The following is a 27448-nucleotide window of genomic DNA, read 5'->3' on the forward strand; positions in this document are numbered from 1 at the left end:
TTGTTTGTTTGTTTGTTTTTGTTTTAGTAATGTAGTTAATAAAGGCGGTGTTGAATTCAATTACATAACAGGGGTAACGAAATAGCCTTTTCCCCTGTATTGATAAAGCTTGAAAATGTACTAAAATGTACTTGAAAATGTTGCTAAAATATGTATTTGTAAAAAAAAAAAAAAAAAAAATTAAAGGATGGATTCACAATTTTTTTAAGTCTGCCCTAAAACAATAGTCAGGTGTCCAAATGAACATTGAAATAGGTTTTTCTTGCTGTAATCATTCCTCCTGTTCATACTGGTCATTAGAAGATCCCTTCATGACGCACTTACAATGTAAGTGATGGGGGACAAAATCCACAGTCCTCCTTCAGTGTCCAAATGAGTCAAATCAAGTAGATATCTTTCAACATTACAGTCTCTTTAGTGCCAAAGTCTCTCTTTTTGTTACTATACTTCAACCGCAGCTCAACATGGAAACACCGGAAACACAAAGAGGGAACTTGAGGCTAAAAAGACTGTAAATGTGTCAGATATCCACTTAATATGACTAACTCAGACTGCTGAAGCCTCATATAAGCTTCAGATAAACTTTTAAATGCATTTTTGCTCAAACAGACTGTGTGGACACACTGTGGATTTTGGCCTCCATCACTTACATTGAAAGCACATTTGAAGGGGATCTTTTAATAACCAGTATGAACAAGAGGAATGATTACAGCGAGGAAAACCTCTTTCAGTGTTCGTATGAGCACCTTTATTTGTATTTTTGTACCTCCTTTAATGCTATATTTTTTCTAATTTTATTTTATTCAAATATAAATGTTTCATTTTTAGATATATGTTAATATAGTGTGTATAAATATTATGTACGTATTTGTTCTCACTATGAATACAAGCAACTTTGGCTGGAATTCTTGATTTGATTGGGATTAATAAAATTTAATTTAATCTTGCCTTATCTTATTGTTTGAACAAGTATGGACTAATTTAGATGATTATTTTATTTAGGTAAAGCTCTTGTATGTTATTTGTATTAAGACAACATGAAACAGTTAAGTAATTTAGAGGTTTGGCTCATCAGGGTTTCTAAGAAAATACTCCAAAATACTCTACCTTTTAATATCCAGCAAAATAATGTAGCAAAACAGAAGAAGAATTCTTGTTTCAGCTCCAAAACACAGATATCATATTGACACCGGTATCAATCATTTTGAACTTTGAATAACGAGTCCTAGTGTCAACATCCGGTTCCATCTAGAAATCTGTCAAATTACAGAAGCATGACATCATATTCAAAATATGCAAAATAATAATAAAATAAAAACACACAAAATGCACAAAAAAGCTTAAAAAAAGCTTAAATAACTAAGTGAAATTGAAGCATGCTTGACAATAATATGCTCATGACATCAACATCAGTCGTTGATGCAGCTCCACCTTAAAATCTCAACAACATGAGACGCCCACTCAGTTGCCATGTCTCACTTTGTTTACCACTACACTGAGTAATCCACATATATCTGACACCGCCCAAGGGCAACATCAGTTACAGGCCGAACAAAGCATCTTAAACAAACCAAAACACACCCTGAGAGCTTCTGTGCCACAAATCCTCACAGTCAGATCCATTAAAAGGCGACTTCCTGCTGCACAAAAGAGCTTAGCCATGAAATCTCTGTGTAATAATTGTTCCAGTGATAAAAACCAGCATCAAAACTCCAATATCTCACCTGGGTCTCGCAGTCGGGAAGGATGAGAGCCCTGAAACCTTTGTCTCTTCCTGTGTTTCTGGCTGTGGGCTCACCTGTGGGAGTGGGGCGTGGCCAGTCTGAGGTCTACCTGAGTCTGTGGGAGTGAAAGAAAGAAGGCTTTTTCCCAGCCTCACATGAATCTGACTCATCACAGTTTCACAGGTGGTAACACAATCTTACGTCAACGGACACACAAAGAAAACCAAACATGATGGTAGCTGGGCCAAAAATAGAAAAGACAAATGCAAATGTGTAAATATTTTGGAGGAAGTCAAAACATCAGCGCATCGAGACTGAAATCATAATCAGGAGTCGTGGAAATTCACTGGCTGCAGCTAAAGGTGTAAACTGTATATTATATTAGAAATACTGAAGACACAAATGACCCTAGTAAACCAAAACACACCAAAACAGTGTGAAATTTTCTTTTTATTTTACTCTTTTCACATTTTATTGTTGATTATTCATTTAGCTAATGTAACTGTACAAACATATTTTCTGTAAATGATACCTCCCTACAGAATAATCAAAATAAATCAAAATAAAATTCAGATGGAAAAATACTAAATTCCTTTTTATTTGAATTTATTCTTGTATTTGAAAACTGTAAAATTTAAAGAGCGACCTTGTGATGTAGAAGTGTACTGCAGGATGTATCAGTGCACTATGACATCACTGTTGCCCGCGGTTACAGGCTGCACTCAGTTTGGTCATGTGCTGCTTGTTACATAGCGATGAGGGCAGCTTTGAATCTCTATCAGCTGCTGGTGAAGATTCTGTAATAGACTTGGATCTTTTTACAGCTTGTTGGCAGAGACACTACAGTTCCTTCAGTTAGGATTTTGTGATGACAAGCCATGTAAAATATGTTTTTATTAGTCTTTACTGTTAGTAGTTATTACCATCGGAGGTTTTAGCTACTGCAAGATCAAATATTATGGTGGAAAATAAATTAAATGTTTTAAATATGTTTAATATGAAATTAAATGTCAGCGAACATTTTATGTTCATACATTCAGTATAAAATTTCTTCTCAGATACTTTAAAGAACATTTTGTCGTTAAGTTGAAAGAAAACAACTTTCAAAACACAATTTCATAGTATCTAATCTTGGAGACAGGTTTGGCTTTTTGGCCTGGTATCAAGCGACTCTTAAAATATTGTATCACAAAAAAACTGGAACCAGGCTAACAAGAAATGTGTAATTTGTGTACAATTGTAGAATGTAAACTTCAGATTGTTAAATCCCACAAATTCCATATAACAATCCTGAGTAAATGACTGGTAGCTATAGACCTGCATCATAAATAGAAAAATGTCACATCTTCTATCTGATGAATCTAGTGGTAAATTTGTAGAAAAATATACTTGTTATGTCTCAGGCTGGTTCCAGACCTTTCAATCCCTGCCCACATATTTGTTCAGCTATTCAAATAGTGAAAAGAAACTCATTATTGGCTTTTGAAAACACATAAAGTGAACTTTTGTCTCATAATTGTGTTGATAAAAAGGTGGTGATCAAAAACTAGTATGTAAACCCTTTATCGTGCCCCCCCCAAACCATTAAGAATAACAGAAACACTGAGACACTGGCGGCTAGCAGACTCCATCTATATTCGTCACAGAAATCTCTGATGAAAAGTAAACAGTGCTGAAGAACAATTTCACAGACAAGTTTATCTTGGTTGGTAAATACCAACTCAGCAAGTGCACAGTAGTTTCTGCTGCAGGTGTGAAGTGTTTGCTCGCTTGCATATTGACTTTATAAAACACACAGATTGGCAGAGAATGTTCCTTCGACCTTTAATAGTCAATTTTACATTTACATTTATTACACATGGAGTCCCACAGTATATTGCACATAAAAAGGTATCACTGCATAATCAGCTCCACCCAGAACAGGAACGAAAAATAAATTATGTCATTAAATAAACCACAGAGTCGACATGATCAGAGATTACAGTTCAGAGAGCTAATCAAATTCTGACTTTGAAAAAAAATCAATGATCTAATAAAAGGACACGGTAAAAAACATACAGCTTGACTCAGTCCTTGCTGGTTTTCTTGTTGGTGTCATTCCAGTTGTCTAATAAAGGACTATTTTACACCTAGAAAACAATAATAGAACACCCATGATGGAAACCAGTTGAAAAGTCTGGAACCAATGATGGAAACCAGTTGGTCAATTTGTAGGAGTCTTGGTAGAAAAACATTCCTATAATTTTGTCCCCATTTGTTATTATGTTTGCCTTTCCCCCCTGTACTTGCATGGAGCTGTTCAAACTTTGCTTAATTTTAATTGAAGTAGAGAATAATAAGCGTCACTAAATAAAAACAGGCTGCTCCACAAAAACTATTTCCTACATAGAGATGAGTTGCTACGAAATATTTACACCCAGTAACTGTCAGGAGCAACTGAACCAATCATTAAGCTAATATTAGCTTGCTAACATATGACTAGCTTAGACTGAAGAGTTTCAGAGGTAATAATGAATGTAGTTGACTTATCTGACATGACATTTGATCAAAATGTGTTTACAAATGATGTAACTGTGGAGAAAAACACCATATACATCAAATTACAACATAATGTCTATAACATTATGACCAATGGTGTTGGTTAGATTAGCATAATCAGCTATTTCACACTCATTCAAAACTGACTCTGAAACACGCTTGTTTCTTCATGTTTCTTTATGTTTTTATGTTTCTCTATGTTTGCATGTGTAAATGAAACAAAGTAATGTGTACATTTACAAATATTGTTAGTTTAGTTTGATAAACACTCGTCCCCCTAATATTATTATTTTTGGTAGTTATGTTACAGTCTGTGGCATCCCGTTTACACAGCTGGTTACTTTTGGCACTACAGATGTTTCCTAACAGCCATTTTACACTTTACCACACGTTACTAAAGGTAAAGTCTTTAGTACCTTAGACATTCCTCAAGTTTTAATGGTGCAACCCAATTTAGTGGATCAATAGTCTGAAACTAGCTAGTAGCTACTAAAGGACTAAAGGAGGGACTTCAAACATAAACTCATGATTTTGCATTAAAATTTTGTCATTTTATTGGCTCTTTCGTAAAGAACATCTACCTAGTTGCACAGCAGCTTTAAAACAAAGCATATTACTGTAATTCATTGAAATAAGACCAATACTAGCCGCTAATCAAGACTTCTGAACTGTGTCGAGTAACAGCTTTATCATTCAAACCTGATGAAGATGATGTTCAGGAACGGTTTGCGCATTAGCCATGAAACCCAAAAAAACAAGATCTGGAAACAGACTAATACTAATCTGCATCATACTGCATTATTAATAATAAAGGGACGATCAATCTATATGAGTTATACATAGTCTAAGTCCAAGTATTTCAATATGAACCAATACACTTTGATGAAACTCTAAGCAAAACATTAAAGTCTACATTATAAAGTCTAGCCTATTTCTTTAATTGATCTATAATCTTACTCTCCAAATACATTATTTAGCCACATAAATCTTTGAATCCTGTTATCTGGAAAGACAACATAGCAGTTTTACACAGATGTAGACATGACACTCTATCTACCAAGAAACTTCAGTTCCTCCCATTAGTGTAAATGCTGTTTAGGTCTAAGAAGTCAGTTCTCTAAAAGAAAGGCTCAAAAGTTTTAGAAACCTTTGCTGGTACTTTCAAAACATTAGAAACCATTTCCATGAGGAACTGGGAAATTAACAATGCCTGATTCTTCCCTTCCCTTTAAAACCTTGATAACAAAGCACAGTTTAAGCCCTTTTCCAGTTTTAAGTCAAGTATCAGTCAAACATATTCTCGGTTCTCAATGTCCTTTTTGATGGCTTTTTTTATGCGGTCGATTTCATCTTCTGAACTGTCCTCATTCTCATCTTCCTTCTTCTTTTCAGTGTCCGGAGCAGCTTTATCATTTCCTTCATCGTTTTGTGGCCTGGAGGTTGACTGCAGCTCCTCTCGTAGCCCGTTCAGCTCCACCAGACCGTCATGCAGCTGCGTAGCCACCTCCCTGATCTTGGCGGCAAACTCTGATTTTGCCCCTTTCTTGAGTTCTTTGGAGTCTTTGGCCACAAAGTAGATGTCCATACCCACGAAGAGTCCGGTGAGCACACCTGTAGCCATACTGGCAATCTGGACTGCCCTGGCTGCCGTGCTGCCAGCCACGTTGGCGATCTGCACCACACGCATGATCTCATTGGCGTTGATGAGGATAGCCTTCCCTGCCATGGCGCCGTCCTCATAAAAACTACTGCTGAGCACAGGGAAGTCCTGGTTGTAGGCGTCCTTCTTCATCCTGATCAGGTCAAACCTGCGCAGGTTTTCGATTCCCTGCTTGATGAATTTCAGGCACTTGTTGAGGTCGACCATCTTCTCCTGGTAGTCCTCCACGATCTTCTCCACCTTTTTGCGGTCCATTGAGTTGTTAACCTGATTGGAGATACCGGCACCTGCTGAGGTCAGACCACCCGCCGTGGCCACACCAAGTCCTACTGCTGTCACAATCAAGGAGGTTCCCATGGTGACAGGGGCCAGAGCGAGACCAGCTATGGTGGCCACACCTCCGATAGCGCTGGTGGAGCCACCTGTGATTTGAGCGATCTTTGTTTTCTTGTTGAACTTGTCCAGGCCGTCGGCGATGCTGTTCAGGTCAATGACGTGCTGCCACAGGCTCTCAGCGCGCTCTGAGAAGAGCTTGTTGAATAGACGAATTCCCTTTTGCACCTTAGCTGCCGTCACAGCAAACGCCCTGTGAAGAGAAAGTTCATAGTGTAATTATTCATTAGTGATTATTCATTAGTGATTAAAGGACCAGTGTGTAAGATTTAGGGGGACCTATTGGCAGAAATGGAATATAATATCCATAAGTATGTTTTCATTAGTGTAAAATCACCTGAAAATAAAAATCGTTGTGTTTTCGTTAGCTTAGAATGAGCCCTTTATATCTACATAGGGAGCGGGTCCTCTTCCACGGAGGCCGCCAAGTTGCACCGCCATGTTTCTACAGTAGCCCAGAACGGACAAACCAAACACTGGCTCTAGAGAGGGCCTTTCTCCTTTTTTGCGAGTTTCGCGGCCATCGTAGGTTCTCACTAAATCCTACACACTGGACCTTTAAGAGCAAAGAGGTCACTCTATCTTAAAATGCCGTTAGCATGGGCATCTTACCATTAGTGGTATCCAGCCATGCAGACCATTTTGTTGTATTTGCCCAAGTTTTGAAATATCCAGCTTTGAAACTTCTGGCTCAACTCCCAATACAATAAAGGTGAATGAACATTTTTTTTCTGCTGCTGAAAACATTTTTCAAAACAAATTAATTGAAAAATTCAACACTGATGCATCCCAGCTGACTCTGGATAATCCACAGGTATTGCTGGCAACCATTTTCATTTCAACTACTTTCTACTTAAGATATTATCACAAAGAAAACTGCTGACTATGGCTGCAACTAACGATTATTTTAATTATCTTTCTAGATAATTATTTGATTGATCTATAAAACATCAGAAAACAGTGAAAATCTCCACCACAGGTGGTGTCATTAAATGTCTTGATTTGTCCAATTAACAGTCCAAAATCTGAACATATTCAATTTACTATCGTGTAAGATGATAAAGAGCTGCTAATGCTCACATTTGCAGAGTGACCACAGACCAAATCGTTTTTTTTCATATTCACATAGGTCTATGTTTGCATATGATGTTAATACAGGTGGTTTTTCCAACAATACACCTATCGTGTGTAAAAAATACTTTTAATGCTCAAAATTAGCTTATTTCTGTCCGCTTGGGTTTGAAAATTCAGTTCAGCTGAATTCTCTAATTGTGACATAATAGGCAAGACTCTGGGGTATATTTCAAAATATATGATATAAATATCAGAACACCAGCTAACTGTAGTCTCAGTTTGTGCCTCTCACACAGAGCTGCTGGTAGTGTTGGCAACTCTGATAAGAGACAGAGAGGCAACATTGTGCTACTCAGAACCGTGGTCATGCAAATAACCCAAAGATTTCTAACTTTCCTGTGGCAGGAAACGCAACACCCTGGTCTGCCGATAACTAACCAACTGTACTATATTCAAAGCTTTACAAGATAGTCAGGGCTGACGAGTTAACATTAAGACACAGAGACTCTAACAGCAGCTGCTCATAGCTGGTTAGCTCTGACTACCAGCTCTACATCGTTATTTGTGCCATATTGAGCAGTGGTTTAGTTTGTGCTGGTAAGTCACTCTGGCTGGTGTCCCCTTATCTCCTGCTTCACACGCTACGTAGCCATGAGGCCACGCCCCTTATAATTGTTGTCCTGTGCCGTCGTCTGCTGCATCTTTTTAAAATATACTGGGATGGAGGGAGCTCGCAGAATGTGGGTGTGTTGTTACTCTTTAAGAACCTGGAACCATCAAACCTTTGGCGTTTTTGCTTAAAAATTAAAAACCTAAATGATTAATTGATTATCAAAATAGTTGCCATTTAATTTTATTTTGATCGACTAATCGATTAATTGACTAATCGTTGCAGCTCTAATGATTGTTTCTGGTAAGTCACATTGCTGCTGAGTTCCTAATACACAAATTTTACACACACATCACATAAAACTGACCCTTTAAGATACCAAAGGAAAGATTCACTGGGTGTAGCACTTCAAACTTCACTTACTTGGCCTCTTCTTTTTCTGTCATGTCTTCATTCTGAGGAGTGTCTTCCCAGGCTGAGGAAGAAAAGGTATTAAAGAATGATTGACAGCTCTCTCATTCTGTTACATATGTCCAAAAGTATGTGGACACCTGAACATTACATACACATATATGATTTGCTGAACATCTCTTTCCCAAACCATGAGCATTAATCTGCTGCTTTAACAGCCTCTATTCTCTTGGGAAGGTTTTCTACAACATTTTCATTCTCAATTTGCTCCCATTCAGCCACAAGAACGTTACTGAGATCGGTCTCTGACGGCTGATTTTAGGCTTGAAGGTGGCAATCCAGTTCATCCCAAAGGTTCTTGTTGGGGTTTAAGTCAGTGAAGGCCAGTCAAGTTCTTCCACCCCAAACTGGGAAAACCATTTCTATATCAACCTAACTTTGTGTACAGGTGCGTTGTCATGTTGTTGACAGGGGTGTCCACATATTTTAGCCCAAATAATGTAAGTGAACAAAAACAAATTAGGCTCTCCACTTCCATAACAGAAAGCCAAAATAACATATACACACCCACACATAAAAAACACCTAAAAACACTTTACTGTATGTGTAACTTACCCTCCACTGTGTCCCACCACTCCATAAGATCGACATCCTGAAAGAGACCATCAGATTGTCTATGAGTTTGTATGTTTCTTGCTAGCATACAAACAGTTAATAATAAGGCAACAGATTATACTGAGATTTAAATATGGTGATATATTTTGCTTCTGAAACCAACTTCAGTGTCTTCAGGCTGTGATGGGTCAATACGGAAGTCCTCCAGCTGATCCAACAATGTCCTGTTTCCACCGTCATTCTGAGAAATAAATAAATAATATAACTTAAAATTGATACATGAATACCAGAGAAACATGAACTAAGAGCAGGAATTTAAAGAAATGTATATATCACATGTCCTGTTTTACTTTTTATACTATTTATGGTCAGATAAAAAAGGAGGAAGTGATGGTGAAAGGTACTCTGAGTGTATAGGCTTCTTACTTCTGTTTTTACAAAAGTAAACGGGCCTATATCTTCCCTAGACATGTTGAAAAGGGAAGCAGAGAAACAAGTCTGGGCACATTGCAGGCTAATCTTAGCTCATCTTACATGTTAGAGACATGCACAAACACCGTGCAGGGGTGTGGAGGTGTGGGGGTGGGTTTTGTGTCAAGAGTGGAGGGGAAAAAAACACTGCAGATACAACAAATAGTCCTGGGAGCTGAGAGGACACCCTGGAGACAAACTCTGTAAATGACTACAAAACAGTTGTTTTCAGGGAGGAGGAAGGGAGGGGTCAGGTGACTGAAACAAGCCTTTTGTGATCCTGGACCACAATGTGAAAGATACCTCAGTCTGATGGACAAATATACTAACACAGACTGGGTCGGAAAAGGTTAAAAGTAGCTTTAAGTTTAAAACTCTGTGTGTGTAAGAGAGGAGACTGAAATAAAGAGAAACAACATTAAATGATTTTCTGCCTCATTCAGAGACACAAAGATGTCTGAATATTATTTGATCTACCTCTGCTGTGTTGCCTTCAGCTCCGTCCTGTGCATTCCTCTGAATAACTTTGGCCTGAAACCAATAAATACAAACACACACACCAAAACACACAGTTAGAGCACTTGTATTATCATTATAAATTCAGCTTTTTGCTGGTATCAGTTCCCATATAATCCAGTTATTTACAAATCCATTTGGCAGAGGCAGAGCTACTCTGGAGGTAGAAGTAGACTTATTGGCACAAGTTACAAAATATTTATAAATAAAAGAAATACAAGGAAGCGTTTTTTTTAAAACCTCCTGGTCTTAGAATCAGCAGCTAAGTAAGTAGCTGAGAGATTTGCTTGCAAAGGCAGTGCTTGGAATGTCAGCTATGCTAACTTGCCAAAACAACAAGGGTTGAGACTAGCAAGAGAGGTACAGCCACAAATGAAAGGACAAACATGAATAGATGAGTGTAGAAACATAACAAATGTAGACGCTATGAGAGGTGCCCTGTACAGAAGCAAATACTACATAAATGATTAGTCACCAGATCTCAATCTACTTGAACAACGATGGGGGATTTTGGAGCGATCTCCACCTTCATCATCAAGACACCAAATGAGGGATTATATCTTTTGGAAGAATGGTGATTTTCTGTATGTTTTATAGTATTAGTTTCTTCCTCTCACTTGTTTCAGTGCCTTTTCCACATGACTTCACATTTTGCCTCATAGAAACTCACATTCTTTGGCCTCGCCCACTGAGGTTTAGTTTAACAAAAGATTATTTCTCCCTTCAGAGGATTGTAGGATCAGTATCAGCAGAAGCTCAACAGAACGGCATTCAGCAAATGAATGTCATCTTAGATTTCAGATTATATTGATTTCATTTAACCTTTATTTAATCGGGTACAGTATGTCCTAACAAGGGTGGAAACCTCTTTTACAGGCGAGCCAAGATGACAACATAGAAAGTTGCAGACAAATCAATACAAAATCAGATAAAACAACACTAAAAACACATACAAATAAAATGGTTACATTTCACTTGGGTTGGTGTTAATTCTGTTAATTCTGATTTCTTAACGGAAATCCCACAACCTACACTGGACTACAAACAGTATATTAAGTTTTCCTGTCTGAATTTCATGTTTTTCTTTTTCAACATTCACTGTTGAATTAGTATTTCAACATTCACCATTACAAAATGAATGAAATGAATTTGCACTGAATAATCAGCACAGAATATCTAAAGGGGGTGCACTCCAAGACTGTTTGTGTAGTATGTCCTCAGCCTGGATCATCTGTTAAAATTCTAGTTTCTCCAGTTTAGTGGCATGAAAGAACACAGATCTACTGTCTTGATAATTTCCTTTTTATTAGGTTGTAAGGATGCAGAGGAAATTACTAAATTGTTCTCCGCATTGATGTGAGCTGCTCAACGAGCCCAGAATGCAGTCATACCAGCATTATCCTTCAAAGCAACTGTAATTAGTTTGTGTGTATAAAGACATTTTGTCAGTGTGTGCACATGGGAGGAAATGAGGCTGCACAAGTCACATATTTGAATGTTACCTTGACCCGAGGCATGAAGGGATTGTGTCTCTTAGGTTTCTTGACTTTGGTCTGAAAAGAACAAACAGAATGACAGTGTAATTCAAAGAAAGATACACGTTGAAAGCTCAAATGTTTCTTTTGCAGTAATTGCATTAGAATGAATGTTTGACTATCATTATCAAATCAAGCCAAACATTTATTCATCAAGTGCAGCAGGAGTAGTAAAAATTTAAGAGAAAGACCTCCTCTGGTTTGTCGTTGCCTTCCTCCTCTTTCTTTTCCTCTTCTTTCTCTTCCTCTTTCGATGACAATTTGTCTTCTTCTTTCAGCCCTTCATCATCAGATGGAGCCTGAGGTAAACAATAAACAAATAAGGTACAATAAAGTGACATTAATAATTAGAACCTGCAACACAAGAATGCGTATGAATTCCTCACTAATTTAAAATACTTATTCAAAAGGATATTTAAGGAGATAATGACATATATATTGATGTAGGTGAAAAGTAGATAGAGTCAAGAAAATCACAGGCGTCATGTACCTTGGCTGCAGCACGTGGCATAAACGGATTACGGTGCTTGTGTTTTTTCACCTTAGTCTGGGGGGAAAAAAAACAGTACAGTGACAACTCTGTTAGGTGACATGAAAAGCAATAAATGGAAGAACTACATTTCATTAAAGATCTTGATAATTTATATTAGCATTCTGTACATTTCCCTTTTCCTAAGGGTCAAAAATGACCCGCCTTCAGTAAACCCCTAAAATAAAGCAGCTTAATTGAATATTAAACCCCAAATCTTTTTTGCACAAAGAAACAACCCGTCATTCATCACAAACTTTTTGAATATCTGAGTTTTCCCTCTTCATAGTGCAGAAAGACTGCATTTAATCCGTGGACACCACTCGTTTTTCTTACAACACACCTGTCATAATTGTTTTCTTTACTAAAGTAGAGGTTTATAGATAGCACTTGTGTAGCATTATAAAGTAGCAGAAATGTGCAGAAAGTAGTTTTGAACGCATTTTATTGAAGGGAAACACTAACAGTCTTGAACTTTTTTTTATTTTCTTATATACTGTACAATGAGGAATTCAACTACAAAATACTAGTCTTCTCCCATTTTTTTGAACCATTTCTCCCACCCACAAGGTGTATAAACTACAAAAATAAATAAAAATAACATAAGATAATAGATACAAAACAAAGACATTATGAACATAAATCAATCAACTCTAATTAGCACATATCAGACATAGAAGTTATATAGAAGTTTGTGTGCATTGACTTTGCAGATGTATTTCTCACATGTGCAGCATATAGTATTTGTTTTACAGTCCTTCTTTGGGGGGCAGAATTGACATCTCCTCCTCTTGCCTGCCCCAGCTGCAACCTCAGGTGGCTCAGACAAGATTCAGCCCCATGAACAGCTTTCACAAGTGCTGCACAGGTTTCTGTGCGGGGGAGGTGCTTATTTGAATGTGCAGGGTTTAAAGGGCCTTTCCCAGCTGCTCCAGGAACACCCAATTCTATTTCCGCTTATCAGGCATCCGGGTCGGTTTGATCTTGTTCCATATCACGAAGTCACTGTATGAGGACACATTAATGATGTTATGGACTATGATTAGGGGCCAGCGAGCAGTCATCTTCCTGCAGCTGTAAGTTCCAATCATCATGTCCAGGTTGTCCACCCCTCCTTTGTTGTGGTTGTTGTCCAGGGTGATGGCTGGCTTCCTATCCTCACAATCACTGATCTCAGCTGTTTTGTGCAGTGTGCTCAGGAGGACCACATTCTTGTTCCTCTCTGGGAGGTAAGACACTGGAATGGTGGTGGGGGTGAAGGCAAACTTTGATGAGAAGGCCTCACTCCCCCTTGTTGTAATGAGTGCTCAGGTTTGAGGACACTGTCACACATGACATTGTGCCCGCTCAGTCTATCTGTCACATCAAGCACAACCCACATCTCCTGGTTCTTCTCCAGGCCTCTACTGGTCGGCTTCCCTGTGTAGACTTGCATCTACCTAACGTAACTGCCCTGGTTGTCATATGGTGACAAGGACCATGTTATTTTGCTTTTTTCTGACAAAAATGTCTCTTTCAGCTTGGGGGATCTCTTCTTCATCTGGAGATGACACATTGTGCTCTGAGTTGTATTCTTCCCCATCTTCTTCTTCAGATACCTCATTTTCTAAATCGTTGTTCTCTTGTTCCTCCTGGACATCAACAAAAATCAGATCTACAACCTGTTGGGTACTGGAACGTGCATTCATGGCTTCAGCAAAGAGAGAACTGGGGGTCATCTGCAGCATCTTCATAGCCTCTGACTGCATTTCCAACAATGCTTTCAAGAAATGTCTGTTTTGTCTGAAATAGTTTTTATTTTGTCGTGAAGGGGAGACGCTGGACATGCACAAGAAAGTTTTGTCTGAGTTCAATCAGTAGCACACATAATCTCAATTTCTCATTGTGTGTGTCTTTTTGGTTTTTGCGGTGTATGAATGATTTTATAACTATTGGGTCAAAAATGACCGAGACAATCTTTGTACCTTGTAGGTGTAGTTTATAGCTTTCATGGAAATATGAACAAAGGTCATGTTTCACTTTTTCACTCTAGGACAAGTCAAATTTCAAGTTGAAGTTTCAAGAGTTTTTTCTGCTATTAAACATAGTGACGGGTCACTTTTGACCCTTAAGACAACACAAGGGTTAAGATGATACTGTCAGATAGTGTGAAATAAAATTATAAAAAAAAAAAACCTGAAAAGCTGCTTGAGGGCAAGCAAAAGAGGACAATTGTTAAGGGGTGTTTTATTAGTCACTCTCATGTGACTAATGAAAAAAGAGGTTTCATAGCCTGCAGGTGGCTCATGGTTTTGCATGGCTCTAGCATGAGAGAACTGACAAGAAGGAAGCAGGAACTAAAACAACTATAACCCCGGAAGAAACCCTGCTGTTAATAACCCATGTGTTTATTTTAACCTGTGCGTTCATGTCATACCACACAGATGATTTAGACACCTGTTGATCTCTATATTAAGGATCACTGTGCTTATATGAAAGAAAATTTTCTGAGGTTGAAACTAACACTGAGGATTAGTAACAAATACAGTTTGATGATGAAGAGATAAACTTACAGTTTTGCTCTCTGGAGGATTCAACTCATCTCCCTCCTTGCCTTCAGCAGACTCGTCTTCTTTGAGGCCTTCATCGTCTGATTGGTTCTGCAGCAAATTTAACTTATTTTTCAACAAAGACTTTAAAGTGTTTTTTTGTCATGTATGCAGTATGTGTGTACACAGGGTTTGACTGCTAAAGACTAGTAAAGACTGATCATGATATTATCATTCTGAATCAGTTAATAGCCAATATGTTATGACAATATTCAAATTATATCCATTAATTGGATAATTTTATGCCGGAAATTGCACCTGTCACAGTTTCTTTCAGATCTCTGTTCCTTTTAAAATGGCCTCTGCAACAGTATTTGAATAACAAATGGTTATTAAAATATGCCACTGAAACTTGTTGGCAGCTCTTTGAGATATAATGCACAAAGAAAACAACTTTTTTTCCCCCTTAAAAATCCCCTCCAACTACGTTTGACATATAAAAATACTATTCGTGGAATAATAATTTGTCTGACATGACATGTTCAATTACCTTGTTAGAAATTCTTAAAATGACAACTATTCCTTCTCCCTCATTGAAAAATACATATGACTATGCAATATTTTTCATCTCAAAACGTTATTACACGAGATGTCTCCTACTTCACTGTAAAGTCCATTCTCATTCTCAAAGTCATTCAAGTTTCCACATCACACTTTTGTAAGATGAATATTGAACCATGACTGACTCCAAACTAGTTGTGCTGCCACAAAATCCTGCTCATAGGTACATGTTTTAAACTCAGATTTAAGGTGAGCACGGAGTAACTTTCCCCCTTCATTAGATGAATGTGAAAACAGCCTTTTAGTGTCAAACTCTGCACATACAACATTCTGCACAGTGAAACTCAAACATCTAACTGAAGGAACAACAATAAAAACACATTTTTGAGAGTAGGAGGACTTTAAACTTCAAGTTTTATCTTTTTTTTTTGTAGCTGCAGTCAGGAAGAAACTCCATCACAGCCAACATACTCAATAGCCAATATTCAATAACAAACGACTACTGGTCCAAAGTATCAGCAAACCCTTACATTAGTCTAGACCTTGTAGTCTGTGTAAAAGTCCATACCTGATGGTTGTTCCTCTGCTTTTGGAGACCACGTCTCGCTGGTCCGTTCAGCTCCTGAAATCAAAGCAAGACAGTTTCCTAAACCATGAGGGCTCATAGTGCAACAGCTCATCAATACACATTGATACGTATCAGGTCCAAACTGACACACACAGACATGATTCCCAAAATGCTGAAAGCTTACTCTACCTCCTCTGATGGTCTGACAGGAACTGCAGGAGTTTCCGCAGGTTTTTCTTTTTTCTGTGTGGATATCATGTCCTTGTTAACCTGCAGAGGACACAGTCAAGACATTTTGTTCCAAAACTGACACCCAATATTTGAAAGTGACACCACTGTGAACCTTTCAACGTATACAAAGCATAAGATGAAACAACTTCTGACTCTTTTAAAAGCATGGTATGCAACTTTCATGCTTGACGCTTGCTATACTGGATCATGAAACTATTTTAACTGGTATTCTAATGGATATATCCAAACTCTATGGACAGTAGAAATATACAGACAACCCACATTCAGTATCATTTTGTAAATCTGAGAAATTCAATCTGTACCTGAACATCCTCAGTTCCTCTTGTTTTCACTTTGTCATATGTGGACGTCCCCTTCATTTCCTGTGAAAAAACTGCAGCTTTAGCAACAAAATTTCTACAGAAGAAGTCAGAATATATTTTCACATGACACGACATGACACTGAGCGGCACTTCGACTGCTGGCAGACCTCTTCAGTTGGTCTGGGTGGAACTAGTGGCGTTTCACTTCTTTCCTTCCTCTCTCGATGGATCATGTTGCTTTTGACCTGGCAAGGACACACACACACACAGACACACAGAGAGTCACACAGTGTCCTGGAGCAGGAGGACAGGGAGGTCTGACTGCGAGCAAGCAGCATTTAAAGGGAGGTAAGGGGATGAGGAAGATGTGGTGGAGGTACGAAAGAGGAGGAGCGTGAAGAGAGAGGGTATTTTTGACAGAAGTTGATCAGCTGTGTGTGTGTGTGTGTATGTGGTCACTGATGACTCATGAGCTATGCAAAAAATAGACTGACCAGTTTTGGCTTCTCCTCCACTTGTTTCTCAGTCTCCTTGAGCGTCTCGGTGTCTTCCGTGTCTTTCTGAACAAAGAACATTCAATATAAGCTACTATACTTTATCAACCAAAAACTGATTACTTGTACAGTGATTTAAGGACCAAACCACTGTGTTTGCAAGTTTTAGTTCCTCAAAAACAAATTATGTAATGAACAGATGGAAATTTGCTTAAGTCGATTGGTCACAGCTGCAAAGAGCAGATTTATTTTCATGTTGTACAGAAACAAATGTAAAACAGTAGATGATTCTGATTGAAAAATTTAAATCAGAAAATCAAAACCACACCAACATTGTTTGCAAAATGTTGAGTTGTGATGTATAGAAACCAAATCTGATTTGTAGTAAACAGGCTAAAAAAAATGCAAAACCACTGTTTTAGTCCTCAAAGTGTGCAATACATCATTAATGCTCACAAAAATGAACAAAAAAATCCCCCAATACAAACATCACCACCACCAAACCCTCATTACAGTCACAGCCACCTAAAATCATCATCATCAACAGGACTATCTCGGAAACACCTCCACCTTCACCTAAGACATTTAAAAGCATAGTTACTTTATTTGCAGAGCGGAATAGGTTCAGTTTGGACATGGCTCCAACCATGGCGCTCTGAGAGGAAGGGACACATCATCAAAGGCTTTAAACTTTAAACTTTGTGAGCCACTTGCCACATTGGGTTCAAAAGAAAGACTGTCATTCAGTTTTTATAAAATAGCTTGTTAGCATTGTTAGCCTTCCCTGTGGATACTAAGAGGCAGGCAGATGAGTAGAGGCTGCAGAACTTGAAGGAAAGACAGATCTATTCTAGTGAGAAGCTGGCTCGCAGGCAGCCATCAATGAAAGGATGGAAAATTTAATAAAAGTGGTCAGAGACCAACTAATGGCTCAGTAATGCCATGAGTACAAACAAGCCATTGTTACAGAAATTGAGCTTGCACACATTCATTAACGTGGCATCACAAGACAGTTAATTTCCCTAACAGCTGAGGAGACTTCATTGATGAAAAGATGATCATCAAGCATGTCATTTGTACTTTTTGTGATCATCTGCTGTCAAAAGCCACACAGATTTCAATGCTTCCTTGTTTCCATACAGACTGATTTAGTTTTGTGGTGAACAGTTCAGGTTGGTCTGTTCAAAATGTAGGAGAAGCTCATTACTTCCTTGCTCCCTGCAACATTTACTTGACAGACTAAAGGTATGAAGATTTCAACGGGGGCAGGCGTGACCAGGCTAGTTCAGCTGGACTGCTGATAGAGCCTTTGGGGAACTCTGCTTGTCAAAAATAATTAATTCTTTGACTCGTGACAAGATGGTTAATGGTAAACTGGATGCATTTTTATAATTCTTTTCTACCTGAGCAAACAAAACCCTTCACTTGGCTGTTTTGGGGTTCACTTTCTTGCTCTGGGACACTTGGACATAAGTCCCAAGATTCCCTTCCCATTGACAGCGAAGTATAGCACAAAATTTCCAAAGATTTAAATAACCCTGCTAGCTGTAAGACAGGTGGAGTGGAACATAGATTGAAGACCTCAGGATGTACAGATGATTTGCAGTCTTTTTCGCTGCACCTTCGGCCGACTGCATGCTGCTCATATTGATAAAAATCCAAGTCAGAGATGATCAGCAAAAATGATGAGTTCAAGTGAGTTGTCAACATCAACACCTCTTCCACAGTATCCATCGAGCTACCTTTGACCAAGACAACAAACTCGCCTGCATTAGAGGACTGTGTGTGTAACAGCATGATAAGGAAGCAGCAAGCTTTCCCTTGATTAACAGCTAAATAAAATGTAGAGGCTCTTTCCCTCATTGTGGCAAAAGTCTGCTGAGAAAAATAATCAGTTTAATATCGTAACAATTACAAAGTAAAACAGGAACAGGTAAATGTGAAAGTACCTGTTTGCTGCCTGATGACTTCTCGCTGCTCGCAGGTGGATCCTCGTCATCTGAGCCTGTCTGCCTCTCGTACTGAAGAGAGATATATAGAGAACATATAATTTATCAAAAGAATCTTTCTTTATTTCGATATCAAAAGATGACCGTCTACATCATCCTTACTTTGTTTGGAGATCGAAATGGATTCAGCTTTGTCATTGCATCAGCCAGTTTATTCTGAAAATGACATGGCAAAAGAAAACAAGTAAATAATAAATGAAGACCATACACAGAAGTTAAACCGCTGAAGCAAACAAAGACACAAACCTGTTTGTGACTGGGCTGGCTCTCTCTGTTGTCTGGTGTCTCCTCAGCGTCAGGATCCGAGCTCTTCTCCTGCAGAAGGAGGCGGTATTTATTGTAAAATAAAAAAGCAGTCATAGTCGTTGTCTTCATATTTTCACATTTGGAGGCTTTTCTGAGATATTATTGTGTGTGTGTGATGGGGCAAAAAACAACTTACCTGTTTGTCAGTGTAAAAAGTGCTCTTCATCATCGCACTGAAACCGTTCTGAAATTAGACAAAGACGGGACTATTATTGTTATTGTTATTGACTTTAAGGGGAACTGATAATCATATCTTCACAATGCAATTGATGATTCCAACTCATTCAAAATTAAGACCTAACAAAATTACTTATTAAAGTTTTGTTTTACATGAGTCAGCAGCTTTTTCTGGGGCTTTCAACTGCATTTGAGATTCTTTTGTTAAACTGTTGTTTCTAAGGTAAAGAATAAACTTCATGCTCATCAATTTGATTATTTTGTATGAGATTTTGTGTACTTTTGCCATTTTGTGATTACATATCTACTGATGGAAAAAAAAAATTCTTATTATGTTGTGATATCACCCATCCCTGCCTCCTGTCCACTTAAAAAGCTGGTTATTTCACCTTAACATTGCATGAAACCTCACATCTAAATATTCAAACCCACCTGCTTGGCTTTGGGCTTCTCTGTGGAAGAGACATTCTCATTTAAGTCTTCAGGCTTTTCCTTATCCTGATATAGCACAAAAGGAAATTATGAGCATGTCTGTGTTCAGTATTGATACTTTATATTTACTGTAGGATGCAGGATTCACTGTGAGAGAAAATGACCTGAGATGAGGAGGTGAAAGGATTCTTCAGGATCTTTGCTGCCACTCCGCCCTGACAGAGAATTTCAAGCATTTAAAGTTACGAACTGACAAATGGATATTTGGTCTTTGAGTGTTAATCCAGTGCAGATCCAAGTGAACCCAATACACAAGAAGACAGGCAAAGAGCTCCATCTCTCACCTTTGAAGACTTCTCTGCGAGACTGTCACTGCTGGCAGAGAGTTCACTGTCCATAGTTAAATCATCCTAAAATGAGGGATACAGCATATAGTCAGAATGTAAAAACCAATACAAAAAAAAAAAAAAAAAAGAGTTTAATGTTTCGTTTCATATTGAAATATCCATCAGGCCCATAGACATGGGGGAAAGAGATCAAAGGTTATTATAAAAGAAAGCAGAATTTGGGTAAAGATGGTCTTGAATGTAAATGAAATGTCCACAAGGCAAAAATGTCTTCAATAATAAATACTTTCTAAGTTCAATTTTCTTCTTATTTTTTTTCTTATTCTTTTTTTTTTGGGGGGGGGGGGGGGGGAGCAAATAATTAAGCACCCAGCCAGAGGCAGGAAGGAAACATTGGAACCAAAAGGCCAGCAAGAAAAAAGAAAGCTGAGCTCAAACTACTGCATCCACAAAACATAACAACCAATATCAAAAAGTGAACACCTCCTAAAAACACCAAAATCCATCCCAAAATGTCTACTAAATATCAAATAAATGAAACATTTTCGATCAGGTGCCCTCTCCCTCTCCTCCAGCTTCAATACATGTCCATTAAAATAAAAACTGTCTTCATTCATGAAGTTGAATCTTACTTGAGATTTGGCACCTAAGAGTTTTGGTTTTTTAAACACACCACTGAAGATTCCTCCTTTCTCCTGAGAAAATAACATAAAACCAACATTTAATATTACTACACTGACTATTACGGTTGATGGTAATCTGTCAGCTTTAACAAATCTCACCTTTGTGTTGTTGCTCTCAGAGGAATTGTCACCGCTGCCTGAGAGTTCACTCGGTGCCGACAAGTCATCCTGAATGAAAGAAGTAAATGTCTTCCAGTTACTATTAATAATGTCCTAATAATATGCAGAAACATGGTTTAACAGTGAGACGAGTTTGCTGCAGTTACTCCCCATTACTCACCTGAGACTGCGTCCTCGCTCCGAAAGGCTTTTTTTTAAACATTCCACTGAACATCCCACCTGTTTCCTGGAAAAGAAAAAAAAAAAATCAAACAAAGATTTCTTTTTGAGAAGATGTCCCCATAGTCGAGGATTTAATTTGAAAGCATTCCTCTGGCATCCGATGTTGGATGTGCAGGCGGCGATTTAGTGCTTCACACAGCAGCTGACACTCTCTTCCAAATTGCTGATGCCTGCATGTTTACCTCGTCATTCCCGACACACATGAAAACGAAAACACACACTTCTCAAAGAGTTCTAGACAAACAGCGTTAAGGTACAGTCACACTGACCTCCTACAAAACTAAACTGCCCCGTATTCAGCCCAGAGAAAGGATGTGATATCAGAGTTCAGATGTGGGTTAGAAGTAAATATTAAGAAGAGAAATCACAAAGAGTAAACTGTGTATGTTTGTTTATATTTTTTTATTGGGGAAATTCCACTATTTTATTTTGGACTGTTGCAGAGATAAGTTTTATTATTCTAAGTCGAGCATCAATTATTTCAGTAATATTTACCGCACTATCAATATGTGTTATCTTTATGCCCCCTAGCCTCAGGGTGATTTTAGTTCCTACTTGTTGTGTCTTGTTAACAAAAAAAAAAGAGGAAAAACAAACAGTCAAACTGAAACTACAGTTTGAGAAATTAACCCGGGAGGATATGAGTAAGGCGCTCCTTCTCTTTTATGGTGTTTGTACAAATGAAGAATAAAATAATTGCTTTGGTATTGTTGAGCTGATGCAGCTGTTAGACAAGCAGGCAGGGATTTAGTGACTCACACAGCAGCCTACACTCTCCAAACTGCTGATGCACGCAGGTTTTAGCTCGCTGTCCCAAACACACAAAAACAAAAAACAGACAAACACACTCCTCTCCTCTCCATACCATCGAGCTCTACACATCTAGCTTATATGACACCAGAGACACCAACATAAGTTGTTGGCTAACATTAAGGAAGCACTTTAGAGTAAAAAAAAAAAATCTCAGTTTAAAAATGTTTCAACTTTCCACTTCTAGCATTAGTGACAGCAACATTAAGATGATCAAACAAATAAATTTCTTACTTTTCATTTCCAAAAGGTCTAATTTGATTGTATTTTGGGACAAATTTTACCTACATAACTAGTAACGGTCAAGAGTCTAAAAAACATGGAAATCATACTGCCAAACGTCACACATGTCTCTGCAGCATTTAATTTATTTATTTTTTCTTTGTCTTTATATTCTTCTCTATTATGTAAAGTTTGTGTTATGTTGGTTTTGGAGTATCTACTGCATTCATTCTCAGTCTTAATCTGGATTGTAATTACTCTACCTTTTGTTCAAGCTGTGATATCTGATTGATGTCTGGTTGGTTTTGTTGTTAAATATGTTTTAAAAAAGCAGTTCAGAGTATATTTTTTGTGTGTGTGTGTGTGTGTGTTATTTTTGAAAGCTTTTGCGTTTAAAGTTTTGTTTGGCCGATGAGACTCACCTTAGTGTTGGCGTTCTCAGACAGACTGTCATTACTGGCTGAGAGCCCGTTCTCCAAAAGATCCTGAAACACACAAGATTATCTGTCATTCTCTTACTGAAATAACACAACACTACACTGTATATATCAAATATTTCAGCTGATAATTGTAATGTGCAGGTGATCTGTCGCTGTGGTCAGGACATATGATGGCGGTTTGTGTTTCACCTGTGAAGGCCTTCGGACCATTCCTGGTTTGGGAGATCGTCTCAGTATCCCACCCAACACTCCTGATTTGTCCTGGAGAGAAAAGTGGAGAGAAAAGTTTAGTTTTAAAGACTAACTTGTGACTTCTGTGTGGGAAAACAAAAAATATAACAGAGCAGAAAGTGATCTCACCTTTGATGATTTGTTGTTGTCGGTTAAGTTGTCACTACTGGCAGACAGATCTTGATTTTGAATTGAGATGGTGGCCTAAAATCAGATTAATAATAGTAATTAAAACCTAACCTGCATATTTCTAAACAACTTTGGAGACACTCAAATTTAATTTTGTTGACAGATCCAACACACAGTGCAGGTAGAACTGTAATACTGAGGACACCAGAATAACAAACCTGATGTAAAAGCAGACGATAAACACACAACCTGACAATTTTAACCAGTTTTCTCCTTTGTTAAAAAATAAAGGCAACTTTACACACCTTTATGTTGCTGTGATCTCAAGTTTTTGTTCAAATTTTGCTCAATTACCCCTGAACATACTGGAACTAATACAGCACAATGTGAAAAACAGGACTGCAACAAATGATTTCTCTCATGATTGATTCTTCTGCCCATTTAAAAATTTAAAAAAAAAAAAAAAAGTATTAATCATTTAGCTTATAAAATGTCGGAAATTTTGACAATTCAATTGAAAATGAAAAGAAAAGCAGCAGATCACCAAATCTGACAAGTTGGAACCAGTTTGCATTTTTCTTTGATAAATTATTTCAACAATCAATCAATAGTTAAAATAGTTGTTTAATTTTCTGTCAATCAGCTCATTGTTTCAGCTCTAGTCAAATATCAGGAACACTTTTAAAAATAAGGAAGCACATGTGCAGCGCAGTAAGTTCACTTAAGGTCACTACAAACCTGTTGTGAGCCCTCTTTGGCAGATTTGATTGGCTTCTTAAACATTCCTTTAAACACGCCTCCTTTTTCCTGAAACATTAACAAATATGTCAACGTGCTGAAAGAAATATCACATTCACTGAGAGCAGAGCACAGAAAGAGAAATAGAGAAATAGAAAAACACAGCTGAGAGGAATCACACCGCTGTTTACTGACCTTTGTGTTGTTGTTGTCAGTCAGACTGTCGTTGCTTTTTGAAAGTTCACTGCTGGCTGATATATTGTCCTGTAATGTCAACATACAGCTTATGTGAGCAGATGTAGAATCAAATTGTGTTTTGTTTTGTTTTTATTGTTCCGCACTTCAACAGTATGAGTTCATCAAAGTTTTAAAGAGAATAACCACCTTAAATACTAGTATTTATTATACAATAATGGGCTTTTCATAACAGATAAGAGGAGTGTCGAAGCTGATTCAATGAGTTATTGATTCAAATTAAAGAAACCGCTGTACATTACCTGTGCTTGGACTGATGGTTCAGCAGACTTGGAGGATTTCTTGAACATCCCACCGAACAAAGCTGCTTTTTGCTAAATCAGGAGTGAAAAACAAAAAATTAAACATATAAAATAAACATTTTGGGAACAAACTTGTGTCTGAAAAAAGAATAAACTCCACTGGTGCTTCAGCGCTGGCATACTGCCCTTGTATGAGTGAGTAACAAAGAGTGAAAGCTGTTAGTTCACTGCCACGACCCGTGAGTCAGCAGGATAAATCTGTGTCACTGATCAGCAGCTCCGCTGTACGGAGACTGAACTGGAAAAGATGCAGACGTTTCATTGATCATGACTGTCGGGTGTATTTTTCTAGTTCAGATCTCACAGTCCGGCTTCTCGTCCATATCTCAAGTCTGAACTTGAAGCTAGTTTCATGTCTGGACTTGAATTCTTGATGATGCTAAATTTAGAGTGACTGTTGTGTTGCGCTGGGAAAATTGATATATTATATTATTGATTTTTCCAAACATTTTCGGTTTGTGGCCCCACATCACAGTTTATGGTCTCAGTGTGGATATTAATAGTTAGCAGTTCAACCGAGTGACTTTTCCTTATCAGACAGTTTCATTTAAAGAGGATTAACTCAGAAAAAACAGAAGCTCATATTGTGTGAGAGAAGCATCTTTAGTTTTTTCATTTTTACTTTTTTTTTTTTTTTAAATTATCTTGTCACCCTTCAGATTTATCTTGAAAACCTTTATGTGGTCCAGACCCACAAGTTGTCAGGGTGAACACCAACAGACTAGGACAAGAGGCAAACTACCATTAACTATGGGTTATCTTTTCCATGTATATTCAACTCTTTGCAGTCTTTGCAAGCGGAAGCAAATGAAAAATATAAACAGAAAAGGGACATTTTCACAAACAAAGATCCCACGAAGTTTTCTTTCGCTGACAGTATCCTCGTCACATACAGTGAATATAGTCTCTAAGCATTTAGATAGTCACACCCTTTTCACTGTTTCCAAAACATTGCAGTTTTGTGATGATCTTTTTTCTTTCTGTTTCTTTGGATAAAAGTAGAGTGTCAGCAAGCTGGATTACAGCTCCCAAAGTCTTTTTACTATTGACTGAAAATGTTACGACTCTACTGGGTCTTCATCAGGCAAACGGCCAACATGACAAAGGGCAAAGTGTATATAGATACCTGATTAGTTACATTATGCCAGTGTCATCACAAACACAATATCTGGAAACAATCAACATCTAATCAAGATCAGCTCATTATCAAAGCCTGAAGAAAGTAATAGGCCTAATAATTAAAATAAAAAAAAGTTACCAAATGTCCCAACAATTTTGCAAAATTTGTTGCAAAATATATAAAACACATTGCAGAAAAGTTTTACAAAACTTTTAAAATAACAGTTAAAGGACAAAATAGATGAAGGTTAAAAAGAACACAATTTACTGACATTTTATTAATTGGTTACTTCAGAAAATAAATGAAAAAAATCGTTAGCTCTATAGCCACAGTATCCACAGACATAAAAGGGTATAAAAAAGAAAACAATTTTGTTTTAAGACCTTTATTATTTCAGTTTTGTGCTTTGTATGTTGCATATTCCAATATTAATGTGTGTTAATACTGTATGTCTAACATAGCAAATCTGGGGTGGTGGGTTTAATAAGGGCCCAACAGCACATTGATGCCTCAGGGCCTAATAGCAGTTTAATCTGGGGCATCAATTTCTATATTTTACCCTATAATTAGAGCTGAAAGTCAGCCTCCACCCTCATACACATTGTTAAACCAGCACAATAAAAATAATCACTGTTCACAAACTAATCAAATACCAGCACAGCAATATAAAAATACTCCATCACAAGTAAAGTTCCTGCATGAAAAATCCTACTTAAGTAAAAGTTAATAACTATTAGCAGCAAAACACTTAAAATACTTGAAGTATTTAAGTAGTGGTTTAGTGATATATTATTACATATGACATCATTAGATTATTAATAGTGAAGCATCAGTGTTAGAGCAGCATGTTACTGTTGTAGCTGCTGGAGGTGGAGCTAGTTTCAACTACTTTATATACAGTTAGCTAGTTTAATCCAGTGGTTCCCAACCTAGGGGTCGGGGCCCCTCCAAAGGGTCACCAGATAAATCTGAGAGGTTGTGAGATGATTAATGGGAGAGAAAAGAAGATAAAACAAAGTTCTGATACACAAATCTGTTTTCAGTTTTTTTGACTTTTTCTCTAATCTTTGATTTTTGGTGAAATATTGGATCATTTGAACATTTATTTAAATGAAACCATGTGAGAAGTTTAGAGGGAAAATCACTGTTTAGTGGAGCTGTTAACAACTCAGACATCTGAAATGTGACGCCGACTACACACTGCTTTTTGTAAGAAGTCAAAAGCCAAAAAGGTTGGAAACCACTGGTTTCATCTTTAACAATTTGTTGTATTTTAAAAGCTTGTTATATTATCCATTGTGTCAAATCTTCATCTGAAAAGTAACTAAAGCTGTCAAATAAATGTAACGTTAGTGGAGTAGAAAGTACAATATTTCCCTCTGAAATGTAGTAGAGTGGAAGTATAAAGTGGAACAAAATGGAAATACTGAAGTAAAGTACAAGTACCTCAAAATTGTACTTGAGTACAGTACTTGAGTAAATGCAAGTTAATTAACGTTAATTACTTTCCACCACTGGCAACGTGGATGCATGTTGTAACGTTATATGTGTTTTGTGAGTTTCAGTGACACAGATTGATGCCAAGTCGGTAAACTGAGCTCTGATATAAACAAAACCGGTTTGTCAAAGACGGCAAACTATAACTGTTAAAACACAAACTGACGTTATTGTCATTATTGACAAAAACTACTCACAGAAACGCCTCCTCCATCACACTCCAAATCCAAGTTGTCGTACCGATCCTGTCAGACACATTTGTCATGTCATTAAACGGTTATTTTTAATGCAAATAACAAACTTAAAAGACATTTACGACAAATAACGTCTGTCTCGAGCTGCATACGTTAAATGTTCCAACATGACCGTTAGCGGTTTGTTTTTCAAAATTCGAAATCTAACCGTTTATCTCACCATTGTTAGCCCGAGCCGGTCCGAGTCAGGCGTTCACTTCTTTTCTGGCGACGGTAGAAAAGGTTTGCAGAAATTATTAGCTTATAAAAAAACAGAGTTTGTATCTCTCCTCCGTGTTGGTACTGTCGGCTGTTTTCACTCACTGAGCACCCGGCTGTTAACTTAAAGATCCTCCCAGCGTGGTGAAGAAAAAAAAGAAAAAAAGAAGAAACC

The 27448-nt window shown here is 37.7% G+C and overlaps 1 protein-coding gene across 4 annotated transcripts; it reads right to left on the bottom strand.

Moving 5' to 3' along the window:
• Nucleotides 1-3534: 3534 nt before the first annotated feature.
• Nucleotides 3535-27448, bottom strand: LOC122993412 (nucleolar protein dao-5-like). Of its 4 annotated transcripts, XM_044367558.1 has the most exons (34): nt 27379-27448; nt 27236-27279; nt 27019-27066; nt 24145-24216; nt 23843-23911; nt 23648-23716; nt 22910-22984; nt 22739-22810; nt 22532-22594; nt 21016-21081; nt 20835-20903; nt 20685-20747; nt 20050-20115; nt 19870-19920; nt 19706-19771; nt 19233-19280; nt 19037-19105; nt 18893-18946; nt 18731-18802; nt 17383-17436; nt 16782-16847; nt 16455-16532; nt 16288-16347; nt 15923-16003; nt 15734-15787; nt 14629-14715; nt 12038-12094; nt 11739-11846; nt 11515-11565; nt 9974-10027; nt 9189-9266; nt 9026-9062; nt 8423-8474; nt 3535-6508 (listed from the first exon to the last, which is right to left on the bottom strand). In XM_044367558.1, the coding sequence occupies exons 2-34, from the start codon at nt 27236-27238 to the stop codon at nt 5551-5553; spliced, it is 2970 nt and encodes a 989-aa protein (XP_044223493.1). In that variant the 5' UTR covers nt 27239-27279; nt 27379-27448; the 3' UTR covers nt 3535-5550. The 4 variants fall into 4 exon arrangements, with proteins under 4 accessions (XP_044223493.1, XP_044223492.1, XP_044223495.1 ...); XM_044367557.1 differs by having other exon boundaries at nt 27236-27441; XM_044367560.1 differs by lacking the exon at nt 20685-20747 and having other exon boundaries at nt 27236-27441.

Source organism: Thunnus albacares, chromosome 12 (genome assembly GCF_914725855.1).
Source record: "Thunnus albacares chromosome 12, fThuAlb1.1, whole genome shotgun sequence".
Classification (NCBI taxonomy): Eukaryota; Metazoa; Chordata; class Actinopteri; order Scombriformes; family Scombridae; genus Thunnus; species Thunnus albacares.

Coding starts and splice junctions, on each gene's coding strand:
- LOC122993412 (XM_044367558.1), bottom strand. Junction 14,716..15,733: donor AGCAGAGGAACAACCATCAG/GTATGGACTTTT, acceptor AATTTGCTGCAG/AACCAATCAGACGATGAAGG. Junction 11,847..12,037: donor TGCCACGTGCTGCAGCCAAG/GTACATGACGCC, acceptor TGTTTACCTCAG/GCTCCATCTGATGATGAAGG.